Genomic DNA, 26296 nt, shown 5'->3' with positions numbered 1-26296 from the left:
TACAAGCTCAAAATGAAGTGGAAATTCCATTTTGATTTGAAAGCATAGTTGATTTTGTTTTTCAGCCATGCTCCTATTTTGACCTATTAAACTTCCTTCACATGTGCATGCAGTATTCTGCTCTCTAGATTAAAAAAAAAAAATTCAGGCCAAAATGTAGATGAAAACACAAGTCTGAAAGGAAGAAGAAAGGTAGAAGTTTGTCTTTCTTCACAGGGTGTGCAGACAATGGCTCTGAAGAGCTAACGTGCTGTTTCTAGTTGAAAGCTTTTCCTTCTGCAGCTTTTATTTCTGCAGACTAGTAGTAAAGCCAACATATATTCCCAGATATATACTCATCATTCATGTGCACACTTTGGGAAACTAAAGTTGCTAAATTTTCAAAGGAAATAGGAACTTATTAAACGATGTCTGTGATCCCTTTCCTGGTGACTGCGATAAGCTTACCTTTGAAACAGCTTATTTATTTCACTGGAACAGCCTCCTTTCCTCTCCCTCGCCCATAAGTATAGTGCCCTCCCTTTTGGGGGTCCCAGAAAACTATTAAAACCTGTTTTGGATCCAGGGCTGCGATTCATGTATTGATGTATTTTGGGAGGCCTGTTGTGATTTGTGTTCCTTTTAAGATTGTTTTAGGCCAGCCTGTCTGTGCAGTTTTATAGTTTAATTCTTTTATCAAGGATTTTTAGTTTTGTATGCCACCCAGACTCTTTTGGAATTGGATGACTATAACCAATAAATAATAAACATACCAGCATGTAAACAAAACACCCACATAATTTTGGATCAGCTTTCAGTTTAGTCTTTTGAATTGTGTAGGTAAAATCTGAGCAGTGCATGAAACCTATAAAATTCTACCTTAAGGATGACGAAATGTTTAGATAGTTTTCTGGTTTTTTTAAAAGTATTTTTTTACTGATTTCTAGGTATTAACCAAAGCACAGTTTTCTTCTGTGAAGCCCACAACATAAAGGGATTATCTTCATCTCGGACGGCCATTGTACAGATTAAAGGTGAGAAACCATTTCCTGTCCTTCCACAGATGGAAACATAGAAGGAGGTTTATTCCCTCACAGGAAAAGAGAAAAAATACTCTGTTTCCCTGAAAATAAGAACTTCCCTGATAATAAGCCCAATCAGGCTTTTGAGTGGGTGCGCTAAAATAAATCCTGCCCCAAACATAAGCCCTCGCCCCCCCCAAAAAATATTGCAACACAGCAGCAGCCATGAGGTGACCATGCTTACCACCTCCTGCATCTCAAAAAGTGCTTATTTAGGAGGTCAAAAGAAAATAAGACCTCATCTTATTTTCAGGAGAACATGGTAGTCTAAACTAAGCTACAGTAATTTTTTTTCTCCATGTTTTAAAACTGCTACACACAACCCTCAAACATGACTTCTTAGCTGATTCTTCATGTTCTCAACAGATCTATTTAGATTTTTTTTAAAATCACTATATTTTTATGCAGGCCCATCCCTTTATCAGGAAAATTTGCTAATAAATATAAGCCACCAGCAGCTGAAGGGGGGAATGAGATACTAGGGAACAAACCTTGTTTTAGCTTAGGAGGCCTACGGTTAGAATATCAAAGGTCTTTTTAGAAAAAAAGGGGTGCTGTAACTATAAACCTCAGGTGCAAAAATATGAGAAGATGGGATGAGTCAGAATGTCACAACACAAACTCCAGTCTTTAGTTCTTGTGCCATGACATTATATATAGAAAGTCAATAATGTGGTTCGTGTCACGACAGTGCAATGCATGCTTCCTCATTAGTCTCTCCTATGGATGCCTATGATCATGACATCGTCTACAATATGTAAATGAGAACAGCATCTTTTTTGGCCGGCATACTGTAGATTTGGTGTCTTGGCAGCCAAAGTGTCTCCCACTTTTCATGAGCTATTGAAAGCAGAAGGGTACAGGCCACTGTTTGGAACAATTACATTTCAAGAAGACATCGCTTTTATATCTTTCTAGAACTTTGCGGCACTAAACTTTCATTTAAAGCATAACAATATTTTGCTTGTAAAGTATTTTTTTTCTCCTCCCGCAATTTGTTCTATTTAACAAGAAACTAAACATGTAGGTTAAGTATAATTAATACTTTTGTAGGGCAAGGAAATATAATTGGGGCTTGATTGGCTGCATTCCTTGTGCAAAATATAATATATACGAGTATGTTGTTATGACTGAGTTGAATTAATAAGAAGAGTGGATTTCTTTTTCTTTTTTAAAAATAGTCCTATTGAAGTTTTTAATGAACAGAATACAGGCTAAACTAGAACAAAAAATGTTCAGAAGGTGCAAAAAGAAAAAGGCACCATAGATAAGAATAAAGAAGAAGCTTCCAACCTTCATCACACTGAGCATAAGATGATTAACTTTTCACTCTTTTTTAATGTTACGTTCTCTCCATAACCTAACTTACCTATATGGAATGCATAAATCATCTTGGTTCAGCAAATAGTTTATCAGGAGTTAACAGAAATATCAGACAAATAGCTTATTCCTGGCCAAATAGTGAAACTTTATATTAAAGGAATATTAAAGTTTTGCTCTACTCAATATTGACCTTTAAATCATTCCTACGGCATCATAGCACTTGAGCTTTCATCATTCTTTGGCGTTTTAAATGAGTCTTCAAAGCTTTTACCAACCTTCTTTGTAAATCCCCCAAAAATGCATTGTCCAAATTTTCCTGTTGCAGCTGTCCCATATCCAGATCTTTTTCCTGAGTTATTTTTTGTATTCCCATATTGGTAATCTCAATTTTGTTGTCTTTCATGCCTTCAAGTTCTATATTGTTTATGCACATTTTAAAAAAAGTTTTTCTCATCTTCTAAATGTTTATCATTGAAATTTCCTTTCTGACGTTGGTTATTAATATTTTAGTCCATGGTTTATTTTTTGAAAGCTCTTTAAAATAAGAAAAAGGTATAGCCTGCTTAGCTATTTCAACTCTTTTCTGCCTAATTCGTTAGTTCCCTCTAGTGTTTATTCGCAAGCTTTAGTTCCTAATATGGAACTAAATTTCAGTCCATTTCAATTCCATTTCAGTCATTTCCCACAAGTGTATTATTTAACTACATACTTGTTTTTTTCAAATCTTATAACTAAAATAATCAATATTCCAAATGTCTCTGGTCTCCAAATCAGTTTAAATCTTTTTAAAATAAAAACTGCTTTTTTGGCTTTTTGCCAATTGTATATTATTTTAAATTCTTAAGACTCTGTTTAAAATGTCTTAAATCCAAAGAAAAAAGAGAAAACTCACCAGATATCAAACTAAACTCACCATTTTGAAGATCTCTAATTTCAATATAGTTGTTAATGTTTTCAAATGTGATTAGAAAATGAGTTTAACTGTCTTAGTGTCCTTATGAAAGGCTCTGCCATGACTGAAGATGTTGTCTCCCTTGGCTTAAAGCACATAAACCTCTGGGAGATCACCCTTTTTGGTCTCTGTATGAGGAGCTGCCATTCAATGCACTCATGGACCATCTCTTGGTCTTCCCTTTTCCAGAGAGATTTGAGGAACTGGTCTTTCACTGGTCTTTCATTCTTCACAGCGGTTTTCATCTCTGCTCATTTGTGGATTTCAGTCAGTCAAGGCTCACACGAGAAGCCAAAAGAATGGATTCTTTTCCAAAGGGTCATGTATGCAGCCATAGCTATCTTGTACAGACCCTTGATCCATGATGAAGAATGTAATATCCAATGAAGGTTCAGGATTCTGAAAGTTGCTTTTCCCTTAATCAAGGAATGTAATTACTTCAGTAGTTTTTTTGACAAGGTTATGCAGCCATTTTAAATTGGTGAGCACATTTATAATCTAGAGAGCACATTTTGGTTACTTGACAAAATGACCACTGTAACCTTGCTTAATCATGAAATGACTGTTGTGGTAGGAGAAGCCAGTCACAAAGCACTACTTTTATGCAATCAGGGGCTGCCACAAAGAAGGACTCAAGCTATCCTCCAAAGCACTTGAGGGTAAGACAAGAAGCAATGGGTGGAAACTAATCAAGGAGAGAAGCAACCAAGAATTGAGGAGAAATTTCCTGACAGTTAGAACAATTAATCAGTGGAACAACTTGCCTCCAGAAGTTGTGAATGCTCCAACACTAGAAATTTTTAAGAAGATGTTGGATAACCATTTGTCTGATGTGGTATAGTGTTTCCTGCCTAGATGGGGTTGGACTAGAAGACCTCCAAGGTCCCTTCCAACTCTGTTATTCTAATCTATTCTATCCCTATTTTTATATGGGCGATGCTGAAAGCTGGCATTTTGCTTTACAGTGCACCACCTTCTGATAGATAGACAGTAGGTAAATAGACAGACAGACAGAAAAGACAAGTGAGACAGGAAGCCGGGGGATACCATAGATCTGTGATGAAGAACCTATGATACACATGCCAGAGGTGCGCACAGAGCCCTCTTTGGGGGCACGTGCGCTGTTGCTTCAGCTCCGCCAGCTGGTCATCAGGTTTCTGACATGCGCTTGCGCAGTCGCCAACTGGTCGTTGAATTTCCAAAGTGTGCATGCACGCCGGCCAGCTGGTTGTCAGGTTTTCGAGGTGCATGTGTGCGCCGCCCAACTGGTCATTGGGTTTCCAAGGTGTTCTGGCGCATGCGTGTGTGCCTTACTGTTTGGACACTCTGTACCTAAAAGGTTCGGCATCACTGCCATTGATATTACATTGTTTTCCTAAATTTGGATCTGGAATAAATGTTGCCAAATATAAGTGTAGAATACAGATATCCCTTGCTTAGCAACTGGTTGTTACCATTTCCAGTTAGCCCAAAGATGCTTTTTTCATGAGATAACGTGAAAGAGACAACTGGACCTGTCTCAGACCCGAAGAAGCTTCTTGGAGAAGAAGCTAAACATCTTCAAAGAAAAACAAGACCATCCAGTTGCCTCTTGAAAAAGCACCTTTGAAACAACCATGGCCTGGATGACTGAGAATCTCCATAGACATTCCCAGTTACAACAATGATGAAATAGTAACTTTGAAATCAACACCCAGATTTTATGACCTTCCAGGTCTGTAAAGAAAAGGAAAGCTGAAGTTAGATCATAAGCACAGTCACAACTTTAACGATTGAATTGTTGTCCCAGTTATGATCGCTAAATGAGGACATCTGTTGGTAGAAAGATACTAGCATTTTTTGTGTGCCGATCTAGTCAAGTTCTTTCAGCTCAATTAGGGTTGATTTATGTGAAATGTCTTCACAAAAAGCCTTTCTAGTAGTCATTGCCATCAATGATCTAACTCTTATACAGGTAGTTCTCACTTAATTACCAGTCGCCTAAAGATTGTTTAAAGTTCCAACAGGCCCCCAAAAGTTACTTATAACCCGTTCTCAGAGTTATGATTGCCACACCCCACACACACCTCCCTAGGGGAGGTCAGATGTCAAGCATTTGGCACCTGGCTTGCATTTACAACTGGTTGCAGTGTTCTGTGATTATGTGACTACGATTTGCAACTTTTTTCTACCATTTTTGTTTTGCCAGAAAGTGGCAAAAACCACCTATTTGGGAGAATGGATTTGCTTAACAGTCACAGGATTCATGTAACTACTGCAGGGACCATCCTAAATATAGTCATAAAATATACTCAAGACAGGTGGTGATCTGCTTAGCAACTACAATGGCTTGGGACCAAAATTCCCAATTCAGCTGAGGCTGTTAAGTGAGGGCTTCTGTAGTGATTTTTCATCCATCTTGCATTATGCTGTTATATTATTATTATTTTGTTGTTAAGGCCAAGTTGGAAGTCAAATACAGAACGGGTGAGTTGAAAAGGACAGGTGTAGAGTGACACTAGGAAAGAAAATACTGAGGGTCACCCCTAGTTCAGTAATTTGTTTAGTTTTTCTTGGTTTAGAATGATCTGTGAACCAAGCCATTACTGCTTAGTGCTGTGCCAGCTCAAGAATATAGGATGCCTCTTGGGCCACCTTCCACAGGGGCAAAGCTTTACATTTATAGAACGGTTTGGAAGGAGAGAAGTTTGGCCCTGTAAGCCAGTGTTGATCTGAACAGGTTGTTATATTGGGGTGGGCATTGTCTTCTAGATCAGGAGCTGGAATTCAACTTCTCAACCTGGCAGCGTGCTGAAAGCCTTATGGTGAGATAATGGCATAAACTGAAAAGATGGGCCTGAAAGAAAAAGAGCAATTTTCTGCTCAGCTCTGGAGATCTCTGGTGGGCATCAGAGTGAGAATGAGAGCATTTTTCCTCACAGAGGAAGTGTGGTTCCAAATCTCCAAAACTGCTGCTGAAAAATCAGTATTTTACTGTTGTATTATTTTACAAATTTTACTTTTGAATTTCAATACTGCAGTTGTGGGGTATCCTTGAAGCTGCATGTGTTATACAGTCTAGATTATGTTCAGACCAGGCCATTAGATTGTTTCCAACAAATCACAGTGAGGGGGGAAATACTGATTTTATTTATAGATGCCACTTTCTAATTCATTTGACCCACTAGAAAGAATTCCAAACTTCTTGAAACTGGGGATGTTATTTAATTCTTAACTCAGGGGTATCAAACTGCATTTGATTGAGGGCTGCATCAGGACTGTGTTTGATCTCGGGCTGGGGGGGGCAGGGTGGGTGTGGCCAGCTTGATGTCACTAGTGTCAGGGGTGCCTATGGTGGCCCGAGTGTATGCAGCCCTCCCGACCTCCATTTTCACTGGCAGAGGGTTGCAGGAGGCCGTCCCAGCTGAAAACGGAGATTGGGAGCCCATTTTCACTGGCAGAGGCAGCGTGGACTGGTCCTTCGTTATTTCCAAGGCAGCTCTGTGGGCCAGATTTAAGCACCCCTGCTTTAACTCTTGAGTTTTTAACAGAAAACTGCATTAGATTTGTTTGGAGCAGCTCAGAATGAATTTTAGGATATATTTAGAACTCTTTGGGCAAGATATTTGAAAGCCCTGCAAGGAAACAAAGTATGAGGAATTTCTGCTCTAGAAACTAATGGGAAGCAAATTACTAGGCAAGATCTAAAGATAAGAGGAAGCGTTTGCCAAGCAAAGAGTGGGAGTTGGTTTCAAGAATCAGTGGCAACATGAATGGAACCATTGAGCCATGAGTGGGAACAGGAGATGACGGGAGCAGTGAAGGGGTGGAACTGAGAGAACATATGGAGAGTGAGGAGCTTGAGAGTAAATGAGAGGAAAATGGGCCAGAACAAGAGAAGTGAGAGGCAACCAGCTTGAATTTATATTTAAAAAAGACAACAAACCAAGGAAGAAATTGGAAATGGTTTTCTGAAACCAGCAGTGTCATCACAATCTTTACCCTTTTTATTTCTAGTGTTTTCCAAAAAAATGTGTAATGATTAGGCAACTGTTCCTATGCGTTCCCACTTTCTTTTCCTGTTCATTGACAGTTCCTTGTGCTTTCTCATATTCCTTTTAAACATGTGTTTTATTATGAGACTCATCCAAATTGTCACTTCATTTCATTTCAAACTTATCGTCTCTTCCTATATACTTTTAATGAAATATTGCCAATGAATGCCACAATGACAACAGTGATGAAGTACAAATGAAGGGAAAAAAAGAAATTAATCTCAGAATACTTATGGAAAGAGGACGTCTGGAGCTTTTTCAAACCAGACTGAATTGTGAAGACATGTTCTTTCCTTAGCATCGTTTGCAATGTAATTAGCAAGGAGATGTATCAGTTTTTAGTCCAGGATAATCTAAACCAGGCTTGTCAAACTCAATTTCATTGAGGCCGCATCAGAGTTGTGTTTGACCTTGGGGGCCAGGGTGTGCATAGCCAGCTTGATGTCAATTTTGTCAGGGGCTCCTGTGGTGGCCTGAGCGATCAGCCAGCAAAAATGGGCTCCAGAGCTCTGTTTTCAGCTGCGCTGGCCTCTTGCAATCATCTGCCAGTGAAAACTAAGCTTAGGAGGGCTGTCCTCCCGAGCTCCATGTTCGCTGGCAGAGGCACTGCAGGACAATCCTTTGCTGTTTCCAAAGCGGCCCCGTAGGCCAGATCTAAGCACCCCATGGGCCAGATCCGGCTCATAGGCCTTCGGTTTGACACCCCTGATCTAAACCAAAAGGGTCCTACAGGGATGGATCATTCCTTGAAGTTGCCAACTTTTGTTTGGTTCTGTGTTGTTGGCTTTTGTATTCATAAGAGCCATAGGCCACCTCTGGAAGTAGTATTCACTACACAATATTCAGTGTGTAGTGTAGGAGACATTAATTTTTTGTAATGTCCTATATAGCAGAAATGAATAAAATAAGGGCAAGGAATGCTAGGTTCTACTCTGTGTATCTTGCCCCTGACATTACATATCTAATCTAGCGTCCTCTGTGCATAATCTGCAGATGTGTAAAAGAAACAGTTCCTGAACTGTGGTTTCTCTCCTAAAGTATTCAGATGTTGAGTAATAGCGTAATTTAAACCACGTGACATTGGGGAGTGCCTGCCATATGCATATACAATATAACGCATGAATAAAGTTTGGCTCAAGCTGTGGAAATTCTGAAGTAGTGCAAAAGGTTGGGTGTAGACTTTTTACCGATTAATGTGATTTGTTTTCCTAATTACCAATGAATGTAAGTTCTCTGGGCAGTTGCCAAAACTGCTCAATATTACATCAAACAACAAAGAGGAGAAATAGATTACAAATTCAGAAATCAAACTATAAAATGTAAATTATTTTAAAGTCTGTAATCAGTAATAATATACTAGAATAATAATAATAATAATAATAATAATAATAATAATAATAATAATAAATGCAGTTGTTTTGAAACAGGCTATAAAATAAACATAAGAACAAATTTCTCCTGTAAATCAGGTTTATTATTGAGTGCTATGTCAAAAGATCTTCTCTCTTAATCGGAGGGGGAAGAGAGGGTATTATACAACCTAATTTGGAGAATATAGAAATTGGGTAGGAAAATATGGAAAAGGTCAAACATCTTCCATACAATAGTACTGATACACATACATAGAAGCTTCAGTTGATGCCAGATTTTTTATACAACCTTGAAAATACTGGAATTACAGTAATTGAACTTCCCAAACAACTATGACTCATAATCAGGGGACTGAGGGTTTTCCAGCTAAATGAGAGTTGCTTGCCTGCACCATCAGTGACTCCAATGACTTCAGCAGCAATTGCATCCCCTTTTGTGTTTGCTGAGACCAAGAGAAAGTGATGCTGCTCTGACATTGGGTGATCTATCACTCAGATGAATCTCATTACGTACCCAGAATTTTTGCAAGCCTCATAAACTTCAGAATGAGATAGAAGTTTTAAAAGTGTTGATAGTCTCGATTGGCTCAACAGAATGAACGTAAATGGATGCTTGGTGAATGACGTAGGGTGGCTTGTTTGTTAATAAAGATTTAAAATGCCACATTTTGAATTTTCACCGAATATTGTTTATAAAAATTGAACAAATGTGCCTGAATTTCTGTAGATGTTCTTTTCCAGTGTATTCCAATATTTTAGTAATGGCAGCTACTTTGCAGTAGTGGTTAAATCACCAGTCTAGGAACCGAGAAATGCTAAATAGACCCATTTTAGGAATAAAGTCAGCTGGGTGACCTTGGGCCAGTCACTTTTTTTCAGCCCTAGGAAGGAGACAATTGCAAGTCAGCCAAGATTTGCCAAGAAAACTGCTGGACATAATCTAATGGAAGAAGATGTGTTTTTGTATGTGTGTGTGTATGTGTATCAGTAGTATTATAGGAGAAACATGCAAGTATGACATACGGGTAGTACTATGCCATGTTATTCGAAAGGTTTAATAAATGTCAGATTACTATCACTTGACTCTCAGACTCCGTAACAGAATGTTTTTGAAAATAACAAATGTTCCTTATTTTCTCTGTTTAACCATCAACTCGGGGGGGAAAAGATATGCCATGTTAATCAGGATTTAAAATGTCATGAACAGGCTACCTCTGCTCATTCATAGCTCAATTAGCACCTCTCAGGGATCTTGTCCAAATTCCCCAGACTGTATCACTTGCACATTTCTATGTAAATAACTGCTCAGTTTTGCATATGTTAAAAATCTTCCTTCTGTTTCAGCAACCCCTTTCCCACCTCTCAATGTGACAGTCACTAAGATCACCAGCAACAATGCCAGTGTGACTTGGCAACCCGGATTTGATGGCCTTTCCCCCCTACACTCTTGTACAGTACAGGTATGGAAACGATTACATGTATGTCCTTCTCCAGACTAAACTGCTAAACGTTTTTGCACGACAGAACTTATTTTTTAATTTGAGTTTCCATTGTTATAAACAATGGAGCTTTATAAATTCCCCATTATTTAATCTAATGTTATTTGTTTGACTTTGTCACAAACAGCAGACTAGGGAAAAAGTTAATCTGTATTCAAGCAGACCTCTAATTCTGTGTCCAGACCATGATAAAATGCTAAGGATCAGAATGAAGTTATTGTGGGGAAAATGGAAGGAGGAAAGAGTATTAGGTATGTTGAATTATTTATGGAAATAATAAAGGTGGGATAAAAAATATCTAAAGGAGAGAGAGAGAGAGAGAGAGAGAGAGAGAGAGGGAGGGAGGGGAGAGAGAGAAAGAGAGGGAGGGAGACTGAAAGAAAGAGAAGGAGGGGAGGGAGAGAGGGAGGGGAGAGAGAAAGAGAGGGGGGAGGGAGAGAGAGGGAAGGAGACAGAAAGAGGGAGGGAGGGAGAGAGGAGGGAGAGAGAGAACATAAAATCTTGTTCAGAAGTGTGGATTGTGAGACAAATTGGAATGGATATATCTTTAAAACTACTGATAGGCAGGCAACTAGGAGTTTCCACTTGAAGGCAGCTGTTAATCTTTTCCCCCAAAAATAAAAAAGCAAATCAAATGGACTTTACTTTTAATTTACTGAATCTTACAGCTCCATTACGTTCTACCAGTCAAGCTTTTGTTTCTAGCTTTCATTTTCAGTGTTGGAACAAGTTATATTTATGTCTTACATGCCCTGGTTTTACAAAGACTGCAGATTTCATCTGGACATCCCTTGTCACCATGAGTGACAAAACTGCTCTTTGAAATGGCATAGGTAAAGGTAAAGGTTTCTTCACACATATGTGCTAGTCGTTCCCAACTCTAGGGGGCAGTGCTCATCTCCATTTCAAAGCGGAAGAGCCAGCGCTGTCCTAAGATGTCTCCGTGGTCATGTGGCCAGCATGATTAAACACCAAAGGCGCACGGAACACTGTAACCTTCCCACCAAAGGTGGTCCCTATTTTTCTACTTGCATTTTTTTATGTTCTTTCATACTGCTAGGTTGGCAGAAGCTGGGACAAGTAACAGGAGCTCACTCCGTTACGTGGCACTAGGGATTCAAACCGACAAACTGTCGAACCTTTCTGATCAACAAGCTCAACATCTTAGCCACTGAGCCACCGCATCCCTTGAAATGGCATAGGAGAATGCTAAGGGGGCATCTTTACTGCAGGAAAGGGAAAGAATAAAAACATTCCCAGATGTAAGAGTTCTTGCCAATGAGAAAACATTTGGCCAATAACTCCATAGGAAATATTATAAAGCATTTCTGAAGCTATATTGTTGTGGAGCTCCAGGAAGAAATATATAAATCATGAACAGACCATTTCATGCTTGAGTTTCAGATAAAGACAGAGAACTTGAGGGATTTTCTGCTTCAAGTACAAAAATCACTTAGTTGTTGGTGATATTGCAGAAAGGCTGAGGAACATATGCCTGCTCCTCCTATGTCTCAAGCATCAAATCTTCCGAGGCCTGTCCCAACAGGAATCACTGAACAATAGGCAATAACAAGCTTTGCAACCTGATCATGCATTGGAGCAATTGATTATGGTAATTGCATCTCAGATTGAACCAGTTCACACAGTTCTCCAATGTGTTGTTGTCAAAACCGAGCTGCAGGTGTCCCTGAAGCAGAAACACCAGAGGCCAAAGTCCTGAGGGTGTGGCAGAGTCAAGAATAAGAAACAGCACGCAAAACAAGGGTGGAGATCTTTTTTTTCACTTTGAGGCACACCTACACTTATATGACATCCATTCATTCCATGGCTGCATTCCAGCAGTGGGCAAAGCCAAAATTGGGGTTGACCAAAGCAACACCTACGAATGCCTGTCATATTGATACTCATTCTGAAATGAAGAAGCTGAGACTTAATTTATACCATGGAGATACTATCCGTAGGAAAGAAGACGTATGTGAAGTAGACATTTGCAGTTATTGGAGATGTCTTCTAAAATTCAAATATGCAGTGTAGGACTTCTCATAAGTTTTTAATGGTGAGACAACCTTGGTGATACCAGTATTATTTTTTTCTGAGATGATCTTCTCCACCAGCTGTGGCCCTGTCTAGAGAAGATCTATGCATCGATTTAGCATTCAGGTTGGACTGCTGTAATTTTTCTCTAGCTGGATTTGTTTTTGAAATTTTCAAAGCTGTTTTGGAATTTTCTATTGATGAGAAAGTGGCTAAATGTATTTGTTCAGAAGTTGCCTATATTCTGCAAAGTTTTGTAGGGTATAAATAGTTCAAAACCTTGTTGCCACTACTCCAGAATTATAAATTTAGACTTTGTATGCTGAAGTTCTCTTCACTCTAGTTCTCCTTGTGGTAGGCAGGGAGGAGAGTATTATAGCCAGTCTCTTGGTGTACAGCTAGTGGATCATTCAACATTTTATTTAATAAGACCACATTGTCTGAATAGATCAGGGGTGTCAAACTCAAGGCCTGCGGACCAGATCCGGCCTGTGGGGTGCTTAGATCTGGTTCATGGAGCTGCCCTGGAAACAGTGAATGACCGGTGCCTCTGCCAGCGAAAATGGAGCTCAGGAGCCCGTTTTTGCTGACAGAACACTTGGCCACGTCCACCTTGCCCCCCCAAAGTCAAACACAATTGTGTTGTGGCCCTCAATGAAATCGAGTTTGACACCCCTGTTAATATTAATAGATGATCTTAATATAAACTGTTTCTGTCAAAAAGTTCAGAACTTCATATTTATGGTCAGAATTAGTTTCTTCTTTTTCACATGGTTTGCCAACACTATCCAACCGCAATTACCAAATGTGTGCTGCCAACTGTGTGTGTGTGCATGCATGAACATCTCTCCAGTTTGTTATCTTTCTGTCCTCTAATAGGAAGTGTCCTCTTAACTCTTCCCTTTCCTTAGTAGGGTGAAAGTACTCTATTGTTTCATCACATTGGTCACCAAAGTAACAGTGGGATCAGATGCCACTGGTACTTTCGCTAGCTGCACTGGTTGTCATTGAACTCTGATTTTGGTCCAAAGTACTGGTCAGGCTCTAAAACCTAAGTGGTTTGAGGCCAAGTTGCCCAGAGGATTTTTTTCCCATCTGCATTTAGATTCACAAGATTTGTGCTGAGCTGTTGGACTCTGAAACAAGTGCAAAGGGAAAATCCCTTTCAGCTGTCTTCTGTTGGGTGAAATCCCTTTCTTTCAGGTCTGGAAAATCCCATAAAGCTCACTTATTCTCACTGACTTTCTTTTAAATTAGTTGAGTTGGCACGATAAATGTAACTCTTCATGGATTTTTAAACTAGACTGTTAAACTTTATATGCTAGTTCCTACAGCTTATTTTGGTGCTGGAGATTTCTGCTATGTTTATTTCCCAAATACTTGAAAATTGCTTTGAAAAGTTTTACGATAGAGTGAAGAAAGGATTGGAAAATGATAATGTCTGATGCTAGTATCATACAAATATATGTATGTACAGTATATATTTAAATCTGTTGGACACCAATCACTGCAACATATGTATTTGTGTCAGATACTGGGATGCAAGTACATAATTTACATGATGCGCTTACACACCCATGATGCGCTTACACACCCATGGTTGTCATCATGGCTTGTGGCAGATGCTTCTGCTAAAGATGCTGATCACGAACAGTTAGGTTTGGAAAAGCTTCCTATAGTCCTCAGTTGATGGTGTTTTTCAAGCCTCTTTGACAATACAGTTTTGGAAGACCAACTGCAGTCCAGGGGGAAGAAAAAATTAACTCTTTCCTTTCAGGAGCAGCAAACAAGAAACAGCCTTCTCTCCCCCCCCCCCCAAGAAAATATTCCTTTTTCTTCTTTATTATCACTTTGATTAATTTTGCTTCAGATTTTTATCTGTTACTTGTATCTGTTTCTTATGTAACACACACACAACACTTTTAGTCTCAATGCAGAGCTTTTTTCGATAGCAACTGAGATGATGGGAAAGGACTATAAATCCTCTAAATGGTTGACTAGGCAAGAAACTGCAAGAATAACTTTCCAAAAACACAGAAAAATCAGCTAAGTTGATTTGTTGTTGAAGAGATAACAAAGCCATTATATTAAAAAAAAAAATCCAGGAATTTACATGGAGTGCAATTGGCTAGAAGCAGGAAGGATAATTTCACCTGGGCTTTGTTTTGGAAATGGACTGGTGTGGCACGAAGCTGTTTACTTTGAGAAAAACAACTGGGCTTGAGTTTTGCAATCCCTGAAGCAAATGCTATATATATTGAAGTAAATAGTATGTTTTATATTTCTTGCTGCGGAAAGCCATGAGTCAGCCTGGGCTGCATCTATAAGGAGAGATGAGAATTTCAGCTGAGAATTCAAGCCCCTTTATACTAAATGAGCAGACTCATCTCTATAGATTAATGTAGCTACTACCCTGGACGTCTTAAATTTTAAAAAAATATTCTTCCAAAATATTTGAGTGATTGCTTGATTAAGATAAAATGTCTCCCATGAGGCATTGATTTGTGGTAACTGCATAGACACAAACTATGATTAGAAGTAATCAAGTCGACAGAACAAGGTGTTTGAGTGATGTTGCAAAAACAGAACTGGGGAACAAAGAAAGAAAAACGGAATGGTTGTTTTTAAAGCCTGTTTTTTTTTTTAGATTTACCTCAGTCCTGTGATGAGCCATGGACTAAACGCAATTTCTCCAGGTTCTTTTAGGCCACAGAGTAGACTTAATCCTGAGGAACAAAGAAAACTGTAACTGAAAGCATGAGTAGCCAGGTAGTGGCTGTAGTTTGACTTATTTTATTCAGTTTCATTAGAGATGCAGAATGCCCTCTTACCTTTCAAGAAACCAAAGAGCCCCCCCCCTTTTTTTTTTTTTGCTAATGGCACTACTTTTATCCTTGCATGCAACCCTCCCCTGCACGGTCTCTATTGCTGTTTTCCTGGGACATTTGACAGATCAGAATGAATTTCCTCTTGCACATTAGAATTCTGCCTGCTTGTACTAGGTACAGCCTATTCTTCCTAACATGCACGTCCATCGGTCACTGCACACAGTGCTAATCTCTCTAAGTTCCAGGCTCCTCCCCACAACCATTTGTTCCATGGCTGAAGCAGAGAGAGAGAGAAGCCAATTGCAAACTTCTTAGACAGTGGATTCCACCCCCATCCCCCCCCTTTACATCCATTTCTGTCCCATGCTGGGAAAAACAAAGAAGCATTTCATCCTCTGATCTGTCAAGTTTAGTGAGGCAACCACCCTCCAGTATAAAAAGATCAACTGGAGCCCAGAGTTACCCCAGCAAAGAAATACAAATGTGCCATTAACTTGTAAACATTACTGCCCCCTGAGCCATCTTTCTACTACTAGCAGTCCCTGGTGCTTGTAGGAAAGGAAGGGTTGTTATTTTTCTAGGGCTGCAGAAAAGAGCTGAATACATGCTTGTAAAGATACGATAATGAAAAGCAGGCTCACTCATACTGTTATCTCTGGCCGTAATGCATACAGTACAGAGGTATACAGACTGCAGAGACTATTTCATTGGATTGATGGTAGAACAAAAGGTATGAGTGGATGCCTAACGTAAAATGTGTGTGTGTGTGTGTGTGTGTTTGACTAATTGAATAGGTTTCTCCTTGAAACTAAGAGGGATGTATGACGTGAAAGGGCCACAGTAGCTCAGTGGCTCAGTGCTGAGCTTGCCGATCAGAAAGGTCAGCAGTTCGAATCCCTAGCACCACGTAACAGAGTGAGTTCCCATTACTTGTTCCAGCTTCTGTCAGCCTAGCAGTTCGAAAACATGTAAAAAATGCAAGTAGAAAAATAGGGACCACCTTTGGTGGGAAGGTAACAACGTTCCGTGCGCCTTCGGCATTTACTCATGCCGGCCACGTGACCATGGAGGCATCTTCAGACAGCTCTGGCTCTTCGGCTTTGAAACAGAGATGAGCACTGCCCCCTAGAGTTGGGAATGGCCAGCACATATGTACGAGGGGAACCTTTATCTTATGACGTGAAAAAAGGGAATCAATAGAAATGTGCAAAATAGGTTGGTAAAATAAAATAAAAAAGACATCAAAGTCCAAAGCCCAGTTAGCCAGAGGGATTAAAAACTGCATCTAGATTCAAGGGTTATTTTCATGTCGCAGTTTTCCTCCTCTTGTTGATCTCCAGAGGTGACTGCAATGCCAAGAATTCTCACCTGTGAGATCTCAGAACTATTGTAGGACGTATGAGATTTCTCATTTTTTCCATTAGTGCAGTTCGTTGCGGTTTTACTGACGCTATAAGGGTGGGGGGGAGGAAATGCTGCAGTTGTATTTATGAAATACGCTTGGCCCAGGAGGGATTGGCAGCAGCTTTCAAAATGCCAGATTAGTCTAATCTTCGATTTTTGGTGCTTGTATGCTTGTTATTATCATTATGCTAATCTTTTGATTATTCTAGAGTTTCACAGGGTTCAATTGTTTGAAGGATTCATCACTGCAGTTCAATGGCCCAAGGCCAAGATGATGCATAGTATATCATTTATTTGATGCAGCCCTCCTATGATTTTCCTCCATGACGCATTTTATGTGAAATCCATGAATCTGTTTCTTCATGTTTTTTTTCCTTTATCCCTTTATCCCAGCAGGTAGCTGAGCTGCAGGAAGAGGTGGTCACCGAAGTTTTCTCTGTCCCTCCCTTTACAAGGGCTTTGCCAGGTTTAAAGCACGCCACCAATTACACTGTTCGAGTTCAGTGCTCTAATGAGATGGGCAGCTCTCCTTTTTCAGATTGGGTCTATTTTCAGACCTTGGGATTAGGTAAGACTTAGAGGGCTAGAATCTTAAAAAATATAGTGGGTTTTGTTTTTTTTGTTGTTGAATCAGAAAATATTTGAAAAATAGCAATCTCCTGATTAATTGAACAGATATACTGTCTGATTAAACAAAGATTACAAGGAACGTGCAAAACTCAGGTGGTTCAAGCAATCAATCATCTGCCTCCATATTCTTCCAAGTAGAATAGAATAGAATTCTTTATTGGCCAAGTGTGATTGGACACACATCTGGATAAAATGAATGTTTCAGTGTTTAGAGCTTGTTGAAAAGGTGGGAAACCTTTTAGAAGGCTGTGTAGAACTTAACCACAAATTTAATAAATGATTATTAATAGCATTTAGGATATCTTTAGGATTTCCTAAAGCTTTTCTGTACTTTGAGGCTTACTCTTTTAAACAGCACAACAAATACATTGCAATTTTCTTTCCCTTGCAGCTCCAAATTGTACTCCACAAAATGTACACATTATCCAAAGAGATTCTTGTCTGATTTTGGAATGGGAAGCAGTAGCTCCAGAAATGTTTGGGGAGAATGCCTTAGGATACAGGTTGGAGTGGAGCCAAGATAACATAACTCAGGTAATAAACTCATGCTCTTGGTGGAGCAGGCCAAAGTCTATTTAGAATAACCTTTTCTAACCTTATAGCCTGCAGATGGATTGCTCTTCAACTCCCATCATCCTTTAGCTAGCTAGTGGTCAAGCAGGAAAATATAGTAACAACAGCCCAATAGGCTTAAATGTCCAAACAAAGAAGTTCAATTAACCCATAGATCCTTATTACGAGTGATAAATGACCTTCATAAATTGAAAATGCTGCTAAAAGATTTCATTGCATCTTGTGGCAATGAGTTCTAAAAGGTAATAATTTGAACGATTAAATAGCAATAGCAGTGGACTTATATACCGCTTCATAGGCCTTTCAGGCCTCTCTAAGCGGTTTTCAGAGAGTCAGCATATTGCCCCCAACAATCTGGGTCCTCATTTTACCCACCTCGGAAGGATGGAAGGCTGAGTCAACCCTGAGCCGGTGAGATTTGAACCGCTGACCTGCTGATCTAGCAGTAGCCTGCAGTGCTGCATTTAACCACTGCGCCACCTTGGTTAGAAAGCAGCTTGGTTAGAATGAACTACCAATAAAAGCAGTGGGGTCTCCATATTGGTAAGATATGTATTCACAGATTTGTGTTTTTATGGTGGCAGTTGCGAAATTTATCATACTAAAAATTTGGCTGCTGCTTGTTGCATGCACATTGAGTAATGATGCTGAGTTTCGCAGTGAGAAGTGTTTCTTTGTGTATTGTGTGCATTTATTCTGCATCTGGTTTTGTTTAACTTGCTGATTAAGGCTGGAGAATCTCCTCAAAAAATAAAAGAAATACTTAAAAAGTAGTTAGTCCAGAATGCGGCTGCGCGAGCGATATTGGGTGCACCGAGGTACACCCACGTTACACCTGTCCTCCGCGAGCTGCACTGGCTACCAATTGGTCTCCGGACGCAATTCAAGGTGTTGGTTATCACCTTTAAAGCCCTACATGACTTATGGCCAGAGTACCTTCGAGACCGCCTACTGCCACATACCTCCCAGTGGCCAGTAAGATCCCACAGATTGGGCCTCCTTCAGATGCCGTCAGCCAGATAGTGTTGGCTGGTGGGCCCCCGGAGGAGAGCCTTCTCTGTGGCTGGTCCGACTCTTTGGAATCAGCTACCCCCAGAGATTCGGACCATACCCATTCTCATGGCCTTCAGGAAAGCTGTAAAAACTTGGCGGTTCCGGCAGGCCTGGGGCTGTTGACCTCACTGTTGAGGTCCAGCCCTGATTAGAATGAATGTATGAAGTGTTGCTATTTTAAACCGTTTTCTTTTGTTATGTGTTCGTTATGTGTCTTTTTTTTCTCTCTTTATTTTTGTAAGCCGCCCGGAGTCCTTCGGGATTGGGCAGCATATAAATGTGGTTAATTAAATTAAATTAAATGTAATAATGAACAACTGTCACTTGAATGACAATGCACCATTTGTGGGTTTTTTTGGTTACAGGGGAAAATGATTGTGAAGGAAGCAAGAGCTAACCTTTCCATGTGGAATCCCTTAAAAGACCTTATAATCAAGGTCTGTATACTCAGTTCAGCCGGTTGTGGACCTTGGAGTGAGCCCTTACTGCTTACATCCCAAGATTTAATAGGTAAGTGACAAATGCAGGAAGCTTTTCTGTTTGCGTTGGAGGAAAATGGGCTGTTGTTAATATGGTGCATCAGATGAGGAACAGTGAGAGAGCTGGTACCATTGTATTTCTCTGGCTGTGCTCTTTCCAATATTCCCAGCTGCATATGTAGTATGTTTTCACAGATGAGAACCAAGCAGCTTCAAACAATCTAGCAGAAGCAAGGACTGGCTGGGACTATCACAAATTTTCTGTGTAAGGGAACGTTTGACATATGAAGGAAAAGAGCAGTATAATACAATTGGCTCCCCTACTATTGTTTGGTGTTACTGTATTATTAAAAATGATTGAAAGACCTGTAAGCATGATATGGCTTAGATCAGGGATGTCAAACTCCTGGTCTGCAGGCCGGATATATCATGCGTGAGCCTTGCCGAGGTGGCGCAGTGGTTAGAATGCAGTACTGCAGGCCACTTCAGCTGACTTCTATCTGCAGTTCAGCGGTTCAAATCTCACCGGCTCAAGGTTGACTCAGCCTTCCATCCTTCCGAGGTGGGTAAAATGAAGACCCAGATTGTGGGGGCGATATGCTGACTCTGTAAACTGTTTAGAGAGGGCTGAAAGCCCTATGAAACGGTATATAAGTCTAACTGCTATTGCTATTGCTATTGCTATGCCCACGCCCGGTTTACAGAAGGGGGGGAAAGCCCTGATATATCACGTGATGCCGCCATGACAACGTGAGTTTGACACCCTTGGCCTAGATCAGTGATGGCAAACCTTTTCGGCACCAAGTGCCAAAATCGGAATGTGTGTGCATGTGTGCAATGCACGCGCCGGAGTGCCAGCAACCCAAAGACCGAAAGACCAGCTGGCTGGTGCACTTGCCTGTTTTTTGGCCGTTGTTGGCCATTTTTCAGGCAGTTTTGCAGGCTGTTTTGAGGCCCAAAAATGGCCTGGGTTTTGGGCCTTTTTCATGTCATTTTCAGGTTGTTTTCCAGCACTTGCGAAGACCAACTGGCCACATTGGAAACTAATAGAGCAGCTGGCAATGGCACATGTGCCCACAGAGAGGACTCTGCGTGCCACCTCTGGCACTCCCGCCAAAGGTTCGCCATCACAGGCCTAGATTAATAGAAATAGTATTTTCTGCATTTGAGATATCCCCTCCCCTCCCCCCCCCGAATGAGTTATAAAGATTCCCAGATCAGGGTATGTAACAGTTTTTGCTCTTAGTTATAAAAGAATTATAGGGAGCCATCGTTAATTGCTTATCTTTTGAAGTACAGCAATGTGTAATTATAGCATTGCAAATGCTATATAAACATTATCTTATGTTATATTATGATAACATTATCTTAAATGTAATTATGCATTGCAAATACTATATAAACGTTATTGTATGTTATATTATGATACATTATCTTAAATGTAATTATGCATTGTACAGGTAGTCCTCGACTTTCGAGCACAATTGAGCCTAAAATTTCTGTTGCTAAGTGAGGCATTTGTTATATGAGTTTCGCCCCATTTTACAATTTTGCTTGCTGTGGCTGTTAAGTGAATCACTGCCATTCTTAAGTTAGTAATATGGTTGTTAAAGTGAATCTGCCTTCCCATTGACTTTGCTAGTCTGAAGGTCACAAAAGGTGATCACTTGTGGTACAGTGATAGTAAAATACATAGATTTTTTTGATTCAAAATGTACAATTCAATTTGAATGAAGTATATGTAATGATTGTGGAAGAAACGCACAAAATGTATTTGTAACCAATCGACATGCTTTCTACAAGATGTAATGAAGGATGATTCTTTTTTTGTGTGTTTTTGTTTAATTAAAACAATAAAACTTTTTTTTTAAAAAAAGGTGATCACTTGACTCCGGGACACTGCAATCATCATAAACATGAGTCAGATGCCAAGCATTTGAGTTTTGATCACATGACCATGGGGATACATGCAATGGTTCTAAGCCTGAAAAACGTTCATAAGCCCCTTTTTTCAGTAACATAAATTTGAACCGTCACTAAATGAATTGTTGTAAGTCGAGGACTACCTGTAATATAAGTATTATAGAGTATGGGCATAAAATGGAGGAGTGGGGAATTGTTCCAAATGGAAACAGCTGATTTTTCATTTCTTCCTGGAAGTTTCCCGCAAGGTTTCCAGCATGGGTTTATTTTCTCAAACCAAAGGAAAACAGATTTTTTGATACATAAAAGTGACATTCAACACTTCAGAGGAACTACTGTAAAAACCACACTGGGTGGTGTAATATGATTGTGTTAGATATAGTACAACTTGCAAACATCTCCGAGATAAATTTTGCATCATGTTCCAGCTGCATCTTTGAACAATCAGCCTTTGCCTAAGAACAACATTAGTAAGATTGATGACACCAAAGGCCCAGCATGTTTAACCCTCTCTTCTAAGGATGGCAGGTCCAGAAACTGACCAAATGGAGATGTACCACTTCGAACCGCGGAGAACATCAGCTTTGGCTGTGTTGCTGCATCATTTTAGCATTATTTAGAATATGACTAGCGAACCTCCTTCTAGGAGTGGACCTCTTTCATGGATAAAAATACTTATAGGCTAAACATTTCGCTTTCTCACAAGGATTATATTTTCCAAACAGGGGGGCAAAGGCAGCCTCTTTATGGAACATCCTGGGTTCCTGTGGTTTTAGGAATTCTGACCGCGCTGGTTACAGCAGTTGCCTTAGCCCTAATTCTTCTACGGAAAAGAAGAAAAGAAACGCGGTTTGGGTAAAAGTCTTTTTTTTCCTTTTTTTGCTGTTCATCATTCCCATTGTAATTTCAGTATCCCTTTGTTCTGAGATCCTCAAAATGTTGCCGCCTGATATGTCAGCAGGAATTCCTTAGCTGGCATAGCGTTTAACCATGTCAAACATTTCATTTTCACTTTATGTTTTATATACCCTTTCATAGTCTTTTTCATATTCCCTCCCTCCCTCCCTCCCTCCCTCCCTCCCTCTCTCTCTCTCTCTCTCTCTCACACACACACACACACAGACACACACAGACACACTCACACACACAGACTGATGTTGGTATGGAAAATATGATAGTCTTTGTTCTCCTGATTGAGAATTGAAATCTTAAAATATCTGCTTTCTGGAATGGAAAAACTGATGACCTAATCAGTCTTTCCATTCCATAAACCAGTTGTCCTGGAACTGAAAATATGAGCATGCGCACGGCATCGAAAACCCGGCGATTATATATAGGACATGATAGCACCAGGGCGGGTGGGTGGGTGGGCGGGCCCAGCCGCTGGTCGCAACTACCGGTTCGCCCGAACTGGTCTGAACCAGCAGCCACCCACCACTGCCTTCATATAACAACCTGTAGAATTGGCTTCCAGATTTCCCTGTGCCACTGACTATATTACACTTTTGCCAATAAGATAGTAGGGAAAGAAGGAACCGTAAGAAGAGAGTGGCATAGGTAATAATGAAGAAGCAGCAGTAGATTAAGCCTTAGAGGAATGCTATTTTCCCTCCCTTACAATACTGTATTGTAAATGTAACCATTTTCCAGAGACCCTTTGGAAGTCTGAAAGAATTTTCCTGGGTCTTCTGATATTTTGCACGGCCTCAGAAAAAAGAAAATAGTTGCCAAGATAAACAGGTTCTTAGCTGCTGTCTGTAGTAAGTACATAACTTAGGTTTTCTGGTACTCTACTTTGCACATTTTATGAGATGTTCATTGCTTTCCCCCCTGTTTAGTCAAGCCTTTGGCAGTGTGGTCGGAGGTGATCCTATAGTCCATTTCAGAGCAGTGCGATCATTCAACCGAGAAGTCCCAGAGCTTATTGAAGTAACATGTAAGTAAAATATATGTGACTCTTTCTTCAGCAAGTGTATTTCCATTCTCTTAATGGAAATTCTCATCAAACCATTTCCTAAAGCACTGTGATGATGATGATGATGATGATGATGATGATGATGATGATGATGATGACGATGATGATACATGTAATATTCTATTCATTTGCCAAATTGAAAGACTACATAAGATCATGCCTTATGCAAAATTGGTACCCCTATCCATGTTCCTTTGACTTTTGTAGGTTGGGGGGGGCACACAACAAAACTGGATTACCATGTCATCAAGGATCTGTTTTCATTCTGCTTCCTTTTACCTGAATCCTGATTCAAATTATTTATGAGTAAAATGAATATCTTATTGGGTATAAAATCCAGCTGACCATAGAGTCTATGTTCTCACATAAACTGGAGACGGTGATCCAACTGAAGTTTGAAGCAGTGATACACTTTTGTACTATATTTCAAATCAGAGTTCAACTATTGTGCTGCTGTTTGGAACTTGATTATAGCATAAAAGATAGAACTTGCCATCTTCAGATTGAAGCATAAATTGCAATCTTTGAGGTTGATTCACAGACACTGTTTAAAGCAATCTGTTCCCACTTGTATTCTCCAGACTTTAACTCCCAGAATTGCCAGTTATTAAGTGGAGATGACCATGATGGGAATGGCTGGATTTTAAACTCATATTTCCTATCATTCAAGGGAAGTAGTGCAAATAATTTGAAACACTGAAATGTTTTAGCACTGAAAAAAGCAATGTTATTGCATCTTTGTTGCTTTACATCTTTTATAAGAAGGGAATCACTTCCTAGGGAGTAAGAGTGAATTTATTTAGTTCATTTTTCATGCACCCTTACTTAGTGTTCTTCAAACTGCTGCCTTTCAGTGCATCTAACCTTAATTCCCATGTTTTCCACTCATGGTATCGAAGGTTGTGCTAGCCAAATATAATGAGAGCTTGTAATTTAACGTATCTCAATGCCCATGGTGAGGAAAGATTATTCTAAACTATGCAACATTAACTGTTCCTTGGATCAAAAGTATATCAATCTAGACCCGTGGTGGTGAACCTATGGCATGTGTGCCCGAAGTGGCACATGGAGCCATGTCGCCTGGCACATGCAGCATTGCCCGTTCCTCTTCTGTGTTTCTGGTGCATAGACGCAAGCGGTGATCAGCAGGCCATCGCCCATGTGGCAGAACCGGAAAACAGAAGAACTGGTCTTCCATTTTCCGCTGTGAGCATGTGCGCTGACCAGCTGATTGGCATGTGCATATGCGCACCAGAAGCCAGAATACTTGCTGGCTGCCATGCATGCATGCGCCGGAAAACAAAAGTTCATTTTCCAGCAGGCATATGTCCCCTGGGCAGCTCCTCTTCCTCTTCGTGGCCCAGGCGAGCGCGTGGGTGCATGCGAAGCGCCCACACACAAACGAAGCGCTTTCTTTTCAGCACTCGGTACCGAAAAGTTTCGCCATCACTTATCTAGACCATGATTAATGCTAGATTTTCTCCTGGTTAAGTTGCCCTTGTTTTCTTCTGTTTATTCAGTGGACAGTATAGGAATCAGTGATGAATTGAAGACCAAACTGAAAGATGTCCTAATTCAGGAGCAACAGTTTACTCTGGGAAGAATGCTAGGCAAGGGTGAGTAGTCCCTCAAAGCCTACGGAAAATGCACTTACTTTGTTTAAGCTCAGTCCTTATATTGTCGTTTGCAAATATCTCATTTCTAAGGATTTAGCCACACTAAATGGCAGTGACCTAAAGTGCAATAGTTACAACCGAATGTAACTAGGAACTGGAACTTTAGATGGGGAATACTCATCATTCCATCGGTGCTTTTAGAAGAGAACCGAGGCTGATAGATTGAATTGTCTTGGGCTAAAAAAGCAGGTCTGCCTGTACATTGCGATTATTCGAAGCATTTTTGAGAGCATAAGAAACGCACCGTATCAAAGAACATGAACGTTAGAAAAAACAAAGAACAATAGTGTAAAAGTGGAACTGGAGAATGCATTTATAAAATGTGTGAAAGCTGCAGGAAATGAATAGAAGGAAAGCTAATAGGGAAGTGGAAACTACAAGGGTTATGGCAGCAGAAATATTTTTGGAGGATCAAGAGAGATTTAGGAAGATTATTGCTGTAGCTTGTTACTAGCACCCTGTCAAACCTCCAGATATACAATGCAGTTAAACAATTTTATGTCCTATTGATTCCAGCATAAGTTTATTACCTTACGTTTCAACCAATTCCTGTTTTTCTGTATTCCTTGGGAAGAAAAAAAATCTGTAGACTTTCAACGCAAATATGGTGGTTTTTATATTCCTTCTCAGAGAATATTCCCATGGAAGAACATATCTGACTGGAAGAAACTCTACTGTATATACTCGAGTATAGGCCGACCCGAATATAAGCCGAGGCACCTAATTTTACCACAAAAAACTGGAAAAGTTATTGACTCAAGTATAAGCCTAGGGTGGGAAATGCAGCAGCTACCGATAAATTTCAAAAATAAAAATAGATACCAATAATGCCATTGCCCATTGAATAACATATACAGCCTGCCTGTGCCCATTAAATATACAGTAGCCATTGTAAAAATTTGCTCTGCATAACAAATTATTATCACACAATACCGGTGTATTCAATGAAATACTTCACTCACCTCATGATGCTGATGTCCCGCTGTGATGATGATGTCCCGCCTCCTATGACACACGGCACAGTCCTATCATTGGATCACTGTACCAGAGGAGGTGGGACATCGCTATGTGGCTGCTTGCCATAACAAGGAGGAGGTGGGACAGAGCGTTGCAGAGCGGCAGGAGGGGGAGGAAGGGGAATCGTAAGATAGCCCTGCATTACATTAGAACGTGAGGAGGGGGGATGGTGCGGTGCACGCTGTGCGGCAAACTGACACAGAGGGAGGGGAAACTCAGGGGCGCTGGGCCATTCACGAGCGTCACCCAGCGGCATGGCCCCGCCCCTTTTTCTCCTCCATTTCTGGCAAATTTTTCACTGACTCGAGTATAAGCCGAGGCAGCTTTTTTCAGCTCAAAAAGTGGGCTGAAAAACTAGGCTTATACTTGAGTATATACAGTAATTTAGTAGTTTACATTTTAATAACTTTTAACCAAGGCTTTCTACTCTTAATCCTAAAACTTTAACTGAAGTGTCGATGAAGG

At 40.2% G+C, this 26296-nt stretch overlaps 1 protein-coding gene across 3 annotated transcripts in view; it reads left to right on the top strand.

Moving 5' to 3' along the window:
* Window positions 1–26296, top strand: part of TYRO3 (TYRO3 protein tyrosine kinase) — a 77922-nt gene that overhangs the window by 31195 nt on the left and 20431 nt on the right. For 2 of the 3 annotated variants that reach the window (XM_087722345.1, XM_087722337.1), the window contains 8 exons: window positions 927–1013; window positions 10085–10200; window positions 16899–17073; window positions 17527–17669; window positions 19127–19271; window positions 21889–22018; window positions 23002–23099; window positions 24659–24754. In XM_087722345.1, the coding sequence (XP_087578471.1) occupies window positions 927–1013; window positions 10085–10200; window positions 16899–17073; window positions 17527–17669; window positions 19127–19271; window positions 21889–22018; window positions 23002–23099; window positions 24659–24754 (990 nt within the window). The remainder of the gene's footprint in view (window positions 1–926; window positions 1014–10084; window positions 10201–16898; window positions 17074–17526; window positions 17670–19126; window positions 19272–21888; window positions 22019–23001; window positions 23100–24658; window positions 24755–26296) is intronic. The other variant, XM_087722330.1, reaches the window with a different exon arrangement.

This window comes from Thamnophis sirtalis, unplaced genomic scaffold (assembly GCF_051295495.1).
Source record: "Thamnophis sirtalis isolate CommonGarterSnake01/CBP01778 unplaced genomic scaffold, rThaSir2_p1.2 scaffold_1, whole genome shotgun sequence".
Classification (NCBI taxonomy): domain Eukaryota; kingdom Metazoa; phylum Chordata; class Lepidosauria; order Squamata; family Natricidae; genus Thamnophis; species Thamnophis sirtalis.
Note: the sequence above shows the minus strand (reverse complement) of the source record. Positions and strands in the feature narration are given on the sequence as shown.